Source organism: Hypanus sabinus, chromosome 1 (assembly GCF_030144855.1).
Source record: "Hypanus sabinus isolate sHypSab1 chromosome 1, sHypSab1.hap1, whole genome shotgun sequence".
Taxonomy (NCBI): domain Eukaryota; kingdom Metazoa; phylum Chordata; class Chondrichthyes; order Myliobatiformes; family Dasyatidae; genus Hypanus; species Hypanus sabinus.
In genome coordinates, this window is record NC_082706.1 from 167,390,745 (window position 1) to 167,403,360 (window position 12,616).

The 12,616-nt window shown below is 36.8% G+C and overlaps 1 protein-coding gene across 1 annotated transcript in view; it reads right to left on the reverse strand.

Moving 5' to 3' along the window:
- The window catches only part of pcmtd1 (protein-L-isoaspartate (D-aspartate) O-methyltransferase domain containing 1), an 87,945-nt gene that overhangs the window by 10,741 nt on the left and 64,588 nt on the right, over positions 1-12,616 (reverse strand). Inside the window, exons 4-5 of the mRNA XM_059980822.1 lie at positions 7,297-7,468; positions 524-647 (exon numbers count right to left, since the gene is read on the reverse strand). Of these exons, the coding sequence (XP_059836805.1) occupies positions 524-647; positions 7,297-7,468 (296 nt within the window). The remainder of the gene's footprint in view (positions 1-523; positions 648-7,296; positions 7,469-12,616) is intronic.

Here is a 12,616-nt window from a genome sequence, read left to right on the forward strand (position 1 = left end):
CCGAGTTCCTCCAGCATTTTGTGTGCTGCTCCTCTTCTCTCTTTTTTAGTTCTAACAAAGTTTCTTCAACTGAGACATTAATCTTGTTTCCCTTTTCATTGATGCTGCCTGACTTGCTGAATGTTTCCAGCATTTCTTGTTTTTATTTGTTCCTTATCAAAGCAGTATTCCAGGGAAAGGGATTTCTACACCATACTACTAATATCTGCAATCTGCCAGCTGTGGTCAGTAAGATGAATCTCTCACGTGTAGCCCAGACCAGTATGATCATACAGAGGCTGTGGATGGTGAGCTGGGGGCAGTATAATCCGACCCTTTTGAATGCACATCAGATCTTCTTTACATAAAATTTCAATAATTAGCAGTTAAAGGACACAACAGATGACTCAAGATAATCAAGATGGCTTATTCACACAAATGGTATAGCTCTTCATGTTCCATCCAATAAAGCAATGACATATTCACAAAGCTCACTTCATTGTCCTTGCTCGTTTTCCTCCATTTAAGAAAGAAGAGTACTTACGCAGCTTTACATTCTCTGTCTTGAAACAGTCAGAACGGTTCGGTTGGATCAGAGGAGCAAACGAAACTGCCAATATGTTTTTAGTTTCCCATGTGTTTTGTCCTGTGCGTATTATCTGTGTAAGCTGTGAAGGAGGAGGACATTAAATAATTAGGCAGTCTTCTCCATGAAATGCTAAGTAATTTTAATATAACTTTCTAAAATAATAGTTCAAAACATAGAGGATGACTGTTACTCTGAAATCAGAAAACATTGGCACTTTGCTGCTGTTCCAGAGTACTGATCTCCAGCTTCTTATTTCTCAGATAGCTGTAGATTTTGTCAGAGACTTTTAAACAGTGGATCTGCAGGACACATAGACTTACTCCTAGAACATTTTTTTTTTAATTAAAGATCTGTACTTCAAACTCATTGGACCATCCATTGGCCATTAACCATTGCATAATAGACAATTCAAGAAAAGTAAATGAATGTGGAATTAAAAGAATGTAAATGCATGTTCTCTGACTTGGTTAATTAGGAGCTGAACCCCCCCCCCCCAAGATAAATATATCATGTAAAATTTGTTGCCACATTTTGATTCATTTTAGGTATGTTTAATCAGTTAAAAGCAATTCCAAAGTTAATAATAAAGATAAAGATAATAAATTTATTAACAAAGAACATACATGTCACCATATATAATCCTGAGATTCATTTTCTTACGGACATTCACACTAAATACAAAAATCAACAGAATCAATGAAATACCATCCCCAACGGGACGGACAACCAACCAATGTGCAAAAAAACGAACTGTGCAAATACAAAAAGAAAGAAGAAAAAAATAATAAACAAACAAGCAATAAATATTGAGAATATGAGATTAAGTAATCTTGAAAGTAAATCAATAGGTTGTGGGAATAGTTCAGTGATGGGGTGATAGAGTTATATGAAGTTATCCCCTCCGGTTCAAGAGCCTGATGGTTGAGGGGTAATAACTGCTCCTGAACCTGCTGGTGTGGCATCTGAGGCTCCTGTAACTCCTTCCATGCTTTCTTTGTGATGGCACTTGCATGCTGGGCCAAGGACAGATCCTCTGAAATAATAACACTGAGAAATTTAAAGCTGCTGACCCTCTCCACCTCTGATCCCCCGATAGTCTCCTCCTCCTGGATACAAAAATCAGCTCTTTGGTCTTGATGACATTCAGTGAGAGGTTGTTATTGTGGCATCACTCAGCCAGATTTTCAATTTCCCTCCTATATGCTGATATGTCACCACCTTTGATTTGTGCAATTACAATGGTGTCATCAGCAAACTTAAATATGGCATTGAAGCTGTGCTTAGCCTCACAGTCACTCTCGCCTACAACTATTTATTTCTACTGTAAACAAATAAAGTCCATGAGGTCAAACACAGTCTAACCAACAAAATCTTCTCATAATTACTATACCTCACCAACCACCACCTTGCTCACATTACACAGATGAAATTCCTAAACTAAGAACTCCTAAACTGAGACTGATAACATAATCACATCGACAAGAAACAATTATAAATGAAGACTTGGATTTAGCAGAGACACTTTTGTCCTGTTAAATTAATCAAATTAAACATTTACAACACAACATTCTATTTCTCAATTTGCATTTAACAATGTGTTTTTCATAGTCTCCCCAGCATACGTATAAATATACAATACAAAATACTTCTGTCAACCAATGAAATACAAAAACATTTTCAGGGATTTCAGAAATTAGTATTGTGTCACTTATCAATAACAACCTGAATAACCTCCTATGGTTTTAACAGTGTACTTACCTGAGACAATTCAAAAGAGCCTTTACCAGTTAAATGCGAAACTTTATTTCTACTGGCATTCCATACTAATATTTGTAAACACTTCCTTATAAGTATTAAAAAGCACAAGAAATACATTTTTGATGAGCATTATTATATGTCTTAATATAGCGGAATGCTTTATCCAACTCTTTCCTCATGATAGACAGCAACTGATCACAATGTACAATCTCCTTTTAATAAAATTAATAAGAGATGTAAGAGAATGCCTTTCTATTCTATTCTTGTGCACTCCTATTCTCAGCAATAGCAGTAGCCAGTATGTGTGTGCTCAAGAGAAGGTTCAAGCAATTATCACTACATTAAGGCACAGAAGCTCCTTTTTTCACCCAATTCCATTCAGAATCAAAATGGGGATTATTATCACCAGCATGTATCATGAAATTTGTTAACTTAGCAGCAGCAGTACAATGCAATGCACGATAAGATAGAAAGAAAAAATAAGTAAATAAGTATATGTATAATAAGTAATTAGATTAAAAATAGTGCAAAACAGAAATAATATATATAAAAAACACAGGTTCATGGGTTCAATACCCATTTAGGAATCACATGGCAGAGGGGAAGAAGCTATTCCTGAGTGTGTGCCTTCAGGTTTCTGTACCTCATTCTTGATGGTAACAATGAGAAGAGGGCCTGTCCTGGGTGACAGGGGTCCTTAACAACATACACTACATACAATATCAAGCCTCAAGGCTGTGTGCTGAGCCCTCTTCTGTACTCCCTTTTCATCTATGACTGTGTTCCTGTACATGATTCTAACTCCATAATCAAGTTCGCGGATGACACCACTGCGGTTGGCCTGATCAGAGGGGATGACGAAATGGCCTACAGGGACGAACAAGGTCCAGCACCTGGCTGCGGGGTGTGCCAACAACAACCTGGCCCTTAACACCCAGAAGACCAAGGAGATCATTGTGGACTTCAGGCACGTTAGCAGCCACACTCATGTCCTCACCTACATCAATGGAGCTGTAGTGGAGCGTGTATCAAGCTTCAAATTCCTTGGTGTCCACATTTCCAAGGTCCCTGAACTCCTCCATCCTGATCAAAGAGGCTCAACAGCGCCTTTATTTCCTGTGGAGCATCGAGAAAGCTCACCTCTGTCCCAGGATACTGACAGACTTTTACCGCTGTACCATTGAGAGCATACTCACCAACTGCATCTCAGGGTGGTATGGCAATTGTCCCCTATCGGACCGCAAAGCACTACAGCGTGTGGAGAAAACTGCCCAGTGGATTAATGGTACCCAATTGCCCACCATTGAGAACATCTACCATAAATGCTGCCTGGGTAGGGTGAAAAACATTATCAAGGATGCATCTCACCCTAACCATAGACATTTTACTCTCCTCCCATCCAGTAGGCACTACAGGAGCCTCCACTCCCGCACCAGCAGGCACAGGAAGAGCTTCTCCCTTGAGACTGTGACCCTGCTGAACCTCATATCACAGTGCTAAGCAATATTGCACCCATATTGTACTGTCTCAGTACTTTTATATTTGTGTGCTGCAGCTTTTTATTTGCAGTTATTTTGTAAATAACACTATTCTTTGAACTTCTGGTTAGATGCTAACTGCATTTCATTTGGCTTTGTATCTGTACTCAGCACAATGACAATAAAATTGAATCTAATCTAATATCAAGAAATGCCTGAGGGAAGCATAAATCACCTTGCTGTAATACAGAAGACTTGTACTTCAGAACTGATTGTGCCTCCAGCCAGGCTGGTTGGCTCGCAAGGTCATTACAACACTACCAGTTACCTGATAAAGTGGAGAACTGGTTTGGTACATCTTGTTCACAAAAAGCAGAACAAATACAATCAAACTAAATAAAATCAATGGGTTCTTAATCATCAAAGTGATAGTATATCTTATCAAGTGCAATCAGATGACTTTTACTCACCAAGTTGATCAATGTCCACCTTGGATTTCTCCAGGACCACTTAGCTCCAGAGTCATGGTCCAGACATAGACCAAGGAACTAAATACCTGAGGCAAGATCAACTGCTCCTATTATGAACTCTGACTAAACTGAAATCCCCAAGCATCAAAGGAAGAAACATTGCAGTGACTGGAGAAGGACATCGCATGAAGACCATTGGCATGAAGACCAGTGATAAATCAATCACTGTACCTCTAGAAACTGCAGCAGGAGTTCCTCAAGGCAGCAGCCTAATCCCAACCATCAATGAAGCAGAGTAAGTCTGCAAACAGCACTTGTCTGCAAGCAGCATAGTGTCATTAACATTTATACATGGACAATACATAAATGTCAACGAACAATAATGCCACAAAGTGTCAAGCGATGACCATCCCAAAAGAAATATCCAGCTGCCATTCCTTGATGTTTTATTGAATTACCATCAACAATTCCACCACAATTAGCACCTTGGTGTCATTACTGACCAGAAATTCAAATGGACCTGAATACAAGAGCAGACAAAGTGTTTGTGTATCGTAAGAGTGACTGAAGTCCCAATACTATGTACAAGACACCTATTAAGTACACGATGGAATAGCTTCAAATTGTCTGGATAAGTGCACTTTGAACAATGTTCAAGAAGTTCTTACCTCAATGTAAGTTCATTATCAAAATACATATATTTTACCACATACAGTGGATTCCAGTAAATTTGGACACATCAGCACAAGTACGTTTTGTCCAATTAAGCAGCTGCTCCAACTAGCTATAGTTTTACAGAAATATTTAAAAAGGTATCAAAAGAAACAAACTGTTTAACTGAGTAACAAATTATGATATACAGAATATATAAGAATACTGACACTATTACAATATTATTAAACTGTATTAGTTTCTAATACTTATCAATGGAGGAATTCATCCAGTATATGCTGCCATGTTCTTTTGACTGTAGATGAACAAAATCAGTGCAGGAACCTAGTGCAGATAATGGACTGTTTTCATACGATGCTTTTCACGACTGCATGCTCCAAACCTTTTTTTATTGTAACATTCAAGATGACTGACAACACTTTCAAATTCTTCATAGTTCCTAACTTGTTGAAGTAGCAAAATAATTTTATTTTCACTCTTAGCTATTTCTAGTAGCTCCAAGATTGAAACCATGAAACTGCAGTGAGCAAAACTGTTCTGAATCATCTTGCTGCTTATCTGTCACCAATTATCAGTGAGAAAAATCCATTTCTTTTTGAACATAAACACATTCAACTGGCACTATTTAAAAGCTTTTTGCTCTAAGCAAGGTGTAGTATCTAACAGCCACACATGTGCACACAATTGGCATTAGTTAGAAATAGTTTGGTGACAGTCTCCTGTCCCAATAAAGCAGCATAGTGTTCCAAGTAAACAAAGGGAATTCCAGTTATTTTCTTGGCTAGTTTTTGTTCTTTAAGAGCTATCCCAAATAAGCTAATTAACCGTAGGCCCAATTAACCAGAATCCGCTGTAATAACTTGAGATTAATTTTCTTGCAGGCATTTGCAAGGGAAATAAAGAAAAACAATAGAATCTACGAAAAACCATTAAGACTGATAATCACTGTACAATAGAAGGCAAAATGGATATAAAAATAAATAATACTGAGAACATGTTGTACAGAGACCTTGAAAGTGAATCTGTAGGTCATAGAATTAGCTCAGAGTTGGAGTGAGTGAAATTATCCACAATGATTCAGGAACCTGTTAATTGCAAGATAATTACTGTTCCTGAACCAAGTAGTATGGGATCAAACGCTTCTACACTTCCTGCCCAAACTGGATGGTGGGACTGTTTGATGATGGACATAACTTTTTTGTAGCAGTGCTACATCCACAGCGGTAGGGATGGAATTTTTCTGTCATGGACTGGGCTGCTTCCACCACTTTCTTTATTCAGTCTCTGGACATTGGTGTTTCCATATCACACCATGATGCAACCAGTTAGTATACTCTCTGCCTATAGAACATTTGATTGGTACCCTAAGCACTTGTTCCCTCCACCTTAAGCATAAACTAGCTGCAGAACACCCTGCAGTTATTTTTCCAAATTACCTCAACTGCATCACCCAAACCTACAAGTTCTATTCACCAAGGATGGGTGGAAGAGATAAATACGAGTACTACCATCAGCTGAAAGTTCTTGTCTAAATCAAGCACCATCTTGATTTGGAAACATAACTCGATTCCTTTGTTGTTACTGTTACTAAATTCTGGAACTCTCTTGAACAGTATTATGGAAGTACAGTTGTCTAAATTGGTGGCTCATCTTCACCTTCAACAGCAATTAGCAATGGGCCTAATGATGCCCAAATTTCACCCGAATATGAAAACAAAAATCACCAAATAGCAAAGACTTTTAAAACCAAAATAAAAATCTTAATTATAGATCAGTACCATATTATTCAGATTTACAGTATGTCTTCAAACTGTTTTGAATACTTGTTGATAAAGATTATCCATAAAATAGATCCAAAATTAAATTAATTAAGACAAGCTATTGATCAAAAGAACTGTGAAAAAACAAAGAATATTTAATCCACAAACAGATAAAGCCATTTCAAAAAATACAAGGCTGACAAATTCAGCAAGCTACTAATGCCAACAAAAAAAAAATAGCAGGAAGGTAGTGTTTACAATCAGGGGATGAATAGTTCAAGTCTAAAAATTTCTACTCAAGTCATGGTACATAACTGTGCCAAAAATATTTTCTATTGCTATCATTTCCAGAGGAAATTAGTATGGGAACACTGGTTGTTTCTGTAAGAATCTAATCTGAGTTAATGTCAAATTAAAACCTTACAGAACCAGCCTACATCCAATCAGTTTGGGCAATAATTGAATTTAAGACTCACAAACAAAAGACTAACCAACTTATGAGCATTTTGAAGTACATCACAGGCCAAAGGAAAAGTCTACGAAATAAATGATGAATAAACACAACTTACAGCTTTAAAGGATAACAGTACCTGATCTTCCATAGGCATAACAAGAATTCCACCAACTTTCAAAAAGATTTTCATGTAATTCTCATGATCCTTTTGGACTCCAGCTCCACAATAAACACGATCATATTGAAGATTGTCTGACATGACATCGATGCAGTTCCCAACCACAAAGACCGGCTCACAGAATTCAAACCTATAATATATAAACATTAAATAACTCCTGCTTTATAGAGGAATTGTCAGTCTATACAAATCAAATTATCAGTTTATAACAAAACAAATTATAATGCACAAATTTATAGTAAAATACAATTATTAAATTAATCCTAAGTTTTACACTTAATGCAATTAAACAACAGGAGCAGGTTTGTTCTTAGTTGTGATAACAAGCCAGAGTGAAGAAAAATAGAATAAGGAGACACACATTTAATTTAAAATTGGTTGGAAAATATGAAATTGAAAATCTGGTGAGACCCTCCACTACATGATTGAGTATATTACAATATCAAAAATTAATTGGCTTTAGAAATTGCTTGTACTAATTTTGATTTTGATCAGATGATACTTTTGATACAAATAGAATCAAACGTAAATTCAGACTTAGCAGAATGACCTCTTTTCATTTTAATTAGAAAACAAAGTACTATATAGTTATTTTTAAAATGGTGAAATGATGGGACAAGGTAGAGAGTGAAAGGCAGGTTCTGTAATTTACAATTCAAGAACAAAAGGTCAAATAAGATGTACGTTAAGAAAATAAAAGTGGAAGAAACTTTTACCACACCATTGTGCAATTAAATTAACTTTCTAAGTCAGATTTTGAGGCTCAAATTGTCAACATTCAAGATATGGGAAAGCGGTAAATAAATATATTTAGCAATATTTGCTTATAGGGCTATTTTGTCCTATTCCTTTTATATATATTTAGGCCTGCACTTTTAATTCCTCTACTTTTGATATCTGTGGGACTCAAAAAGCATTTCAAAATATGACAAGAAAGTGGGAAGTAAGCTTCCCCATATTGGTATTGCTTTATTATTGTCATGTGTACCGAGACAGAGTGAATAACTTTTGTCTACATGCCATTTAGACAGATCATGCTATATATCAGCACATCAAGATAGTGGAAAGAAAACAGAATGCAGAATATAATGTTGCAGCTACAGAGAATTTAGAGTAGATAAATAATATGAAGTGCAGAGACCACAATTATGTTGATTGGAAGATCAAGAGTTCATCTTTGGTGCACAAGAGATCCTTCCAAAGTCCAAATTAATGTAAATATATTATTGAAATACATGTATGTTATCATATACTACACTGAGATTCATTTTCTTGCAGGTATTTACAGGAAAATAAAGAAAAAAAGTAGAATGCATGGAAAACTATATATTCATATTTAGGTGACAAACACCTAAAGTGCAAAAGAAGACAAAATGTGCTAATAAAAAAAAATATTACTGAGAAAATGATCTGTAGTCCTTGAAAATGAGGTCACAGCTGTGATGAGTAAAGTTATCCACATTGATTCAGGAGCCTGATTAACTGTAGGGTAATAATGATTCCTGAATCTGATGGTGTGGGACCAAAGGCCACTGGACCTCCTGCTCATTGGTAGCACCAAGAAGAAAGCAAGGTCTTTATCGTGAGGGCCCTTGATGATGGATGCTGCTTTCTTGTTGCAGCATCCCATATAAATGTGCTCAATGCTGGGAGCACTTTCCCAGTGATGGATGGGGAAATAAAGCATGCACCATTTTGTGTTGACTCTTCTATTCCGATGCTTTCACACCAGGCTGCTTCACCTGTTTTTGGGATTTCTGCTATGATATGTCCTTGTTGAGCTTTAGTATAACTGTGTCATTTCTTCTCCTGCTAACAAAAATTAATAAATGGGATCCAAGCAATCACTTGAAGGATCAGTTGAAACTGACTACAGCATGTACAACTTTTATAGTTGTATCATGGCGAGCATTCTGACAGGCTGCAACACTGTCTGATATGGAGGGGCTACTGCCCAGGACTGAAAGAAACTGCAGAAGGTTGCAAATCTAGTCAGCTCCATCTTGGGCACTGACATCTTTAGGGAGCTATGTCTCAGAAAGGCAGCATCCATTATTAAGGACCTCCAGCACCCAGGGCATGTCTCTTTCTCACTGTTACCATCAGTTAGGAGGTACAGACACACACTCAGCGATTCAGGAACAGCTTCTTCCCCTCTGTCATCCGATTCCTAAATGGACATTGAAGCTTTGGACACTACCTCACTTTTTTTTAAGTATACAGTATTTCTGTTTTTGCACGTTTTTTTAAATCTATTCAATATACATGACGGATTTACTTGTTTATTTATTATTATTATGTTTTATTTTATTTTTTGTTATTTTTTTCTCTCTCTGCTAGATTATGTATTGCATTGAACTGCTGCTGCTAAGTTAACAACTTTCACTTCACATGCCGGTGATAATAAACCTGATTCTGATTCTGATTCTTCCACTGTTCACACATTTACATTCTTGTGTTGCAGGATTTCTAGATTGATACCCCACTTTTAGAAATATCTGGTGCTGGCCATGCTTTTTCTCCTCTTCAGGTTGGCTACCTGATACAGGAGAGAGAAAAAAAATCAAAGCCCCTTTCAGGCTATCCATGAAATCTAAAGGCCTAGAACTTGTAACGTAGACAGATAACCACCTCTGATAATCTGTTAACCATAGTACTTCTTCCAGGTTCACCAAAAATTTTCCATATCCCTTGTAATACTCTTTAATCATCATCTCCTTGGGGAAATAAAGGCATAAACATACTACAGATATTAATTCAATGATATTTAAAACTTCCAATGTCCTAATTTATTTTTGTATTATCACAAATTAATGGATTAAGAGGTAGAATGCAAATGTAGGTTTGTACAATAATTTCTAAAACATCAATGTAGAACTTTTCTAACAATTCATCATGTCTTTTAAGATATTCTTCTAGCTATTCAGTATATTACTTTACACAATAAGGTGCAAAAAGACAAATCTAAGAAATCCATAAAGTGAAAATACTTTCAAAAATAATGAAATGAGAAATTTCTAAATATCAAAAAAATTCCTATAATGAGCAGTAAACAGTAAAACACTAAATCAAATCAATATTTGGTGCGACCACCCTTTGCCTTTAAAATGGTGGCGATCTTCTTAGGTACACTGTTGCATAGTTCCAAGCATCTTGGAGAACTTGCCAGTTCTTCTACAGACTTTGGCTGTCTCACTTGCTTCTGACTCTCCAGGTAATTCCAGACAACTTCAATGATGTTGAAATCAGGGCTCTGTAAAGGCCATACCATCTTTTGCTGAAAAATCTGGATGCACTTCTCAGCACTGAAGATTCCATTACTTCTAATCAGATCACCAGCTCCATTTGCAGAAATGCAGCCTCAAACCTGCAGGGAACCTCCGCCCTTCACTGTTGGCTGCAGATATTCATCCATGTTGCGCTCTCCAGTTCTTCAATGGACAAACTGTTTCCTGTTTGCACAAAAATATCAAATTTTGACCACTCAGTCCAGAGGACTTGCTGCCATTGTTCAGCACCTCAGTCCTTGTGTTTTAGTACATAGCTTTGTTTCTTCTCGACTTTCTGGCAGCAACTCTTCCATGAGGCCACTTCTAACAAGACTTCTCCATTCTGTAGAGGGGTGTACTTCGGTTCCAGCAGTTTCTGAGTTCAGAGCTTATGGCAGTGTTGGACTTCTGATTTAGAAGGGACATCACTTTGATATATCTCGTCTGCTGCACTCAGTTTCCATGACAGGCCACTATGTTTCTGGTCCTCAACCTTGCCTGTTCCTTTGTGCTTCTTCAAAAGAGCTTGGCAGAAACTCCTGTCTGCTATCTGTTTGGGAGAGACTTTGCGGATGCAGGATGACCACCTTTTGTCTTGTTGATATGCTCACTCTTGCCATGGTATAAGTATTGATGATTTGACTGTTAAATTGTTACATCTCCCACACCCTCATATTTTAGTTTGGTTGTCCTTTGCCCAGTCTGATTCCTTTTACACTGGTTTCTGCTTCAGTTAATCAGTTTAGTTTATTCAACTCATTAAACTGTTGATCATTAGCATTAGATTATCATTGTTTAATCATTTACTGGTCTATATGCTTACAAAGTATTCAAGTTTTTATTTGAAAAGTGGTCTATAACTTATTATGTTACTTTCTTTAATGAAATACAAAAAAATCTTTGTAACATTTAATATTTTGGAAAATAAATGTTTGGAAATCTAAAACTTGCTCCTTTCTAATGACACACTAATGCAGAAGACAAAATATAAACATCTAAAACAAAAGTTATATAAAAATCTAGGGTGCCTTAGGCTTTTGTATAGTACTGCATACATATTATAAACAGCTAGGTTATAGATTCTTTGGAAGAGCAGCAAATTATTTTCTTGAATTGCATAAGAGCTTGAAGTGTTATGCTGTTATGTAAGAAAATAATATCAAATTGTTTCAAGACAAAACTTATTACAGAATTTTAAAAAATAGGAACAAGAAAATTACTCTTTTTTTTGCTCTAAGAGTTTCACCACATAGTTGTCATTCCAAGTTTGAAAAAATAACTCCAAATGAGAACCAAAATCCATCTGGGAAGCAACATACAATCTCTACAAAATATCCATCGGTCCCACTGATTGAACTGCTTATCACTATTGCTCTGTCATACTTCTTCCTTTTCCAGTGCAGCTGAGCTACCAGCGGTTCTGACCACGCTTGTCTTAGGAACCACTACTCTCCCACATAATAAAAAAGGGAAATCTGTTCATGAGGTAGAAAGATTCAGCTGCCTGTTTACTACCTGCATGCTCCTCCAAGGTACCCATTCCCAATCTTGCTGCATATTCCTTTAAAAATGTTAATTCCAAAATTCTCAGCTTTGTAGATGCACCACAGTAACTTCAACCAGCGTTCTATCACTTCAACCAGCGTTCTATCTCCAATAACCGGAGTTCAAGCTGCTGATGCTAGAGATCCTTCCTGTGCAGAGTTGTCTAGATTACTCAATATATCTCCAACTTTCCATTTAGCCAAGCGGTCTTTTATGAATTATAAAGCAAAGACCAGACACTGCATCATCAGCTACCTGCCTTCTGACAACATCAGTTGTAAATGCTGATGTTGCACTTTTAATTTACTGCTGGGTAGTTCCGCTCTTAAGCTTCTGGGGCCACTCTTCCCACATCTGTTGTAGGATTTGGATAATACTGGCCACCAAATAAATTAAGAGACATCCAGAAACAACCACATTATGGAATCAGAGTCAAATGAAGGCTAGTAACAATATAGCAGGCA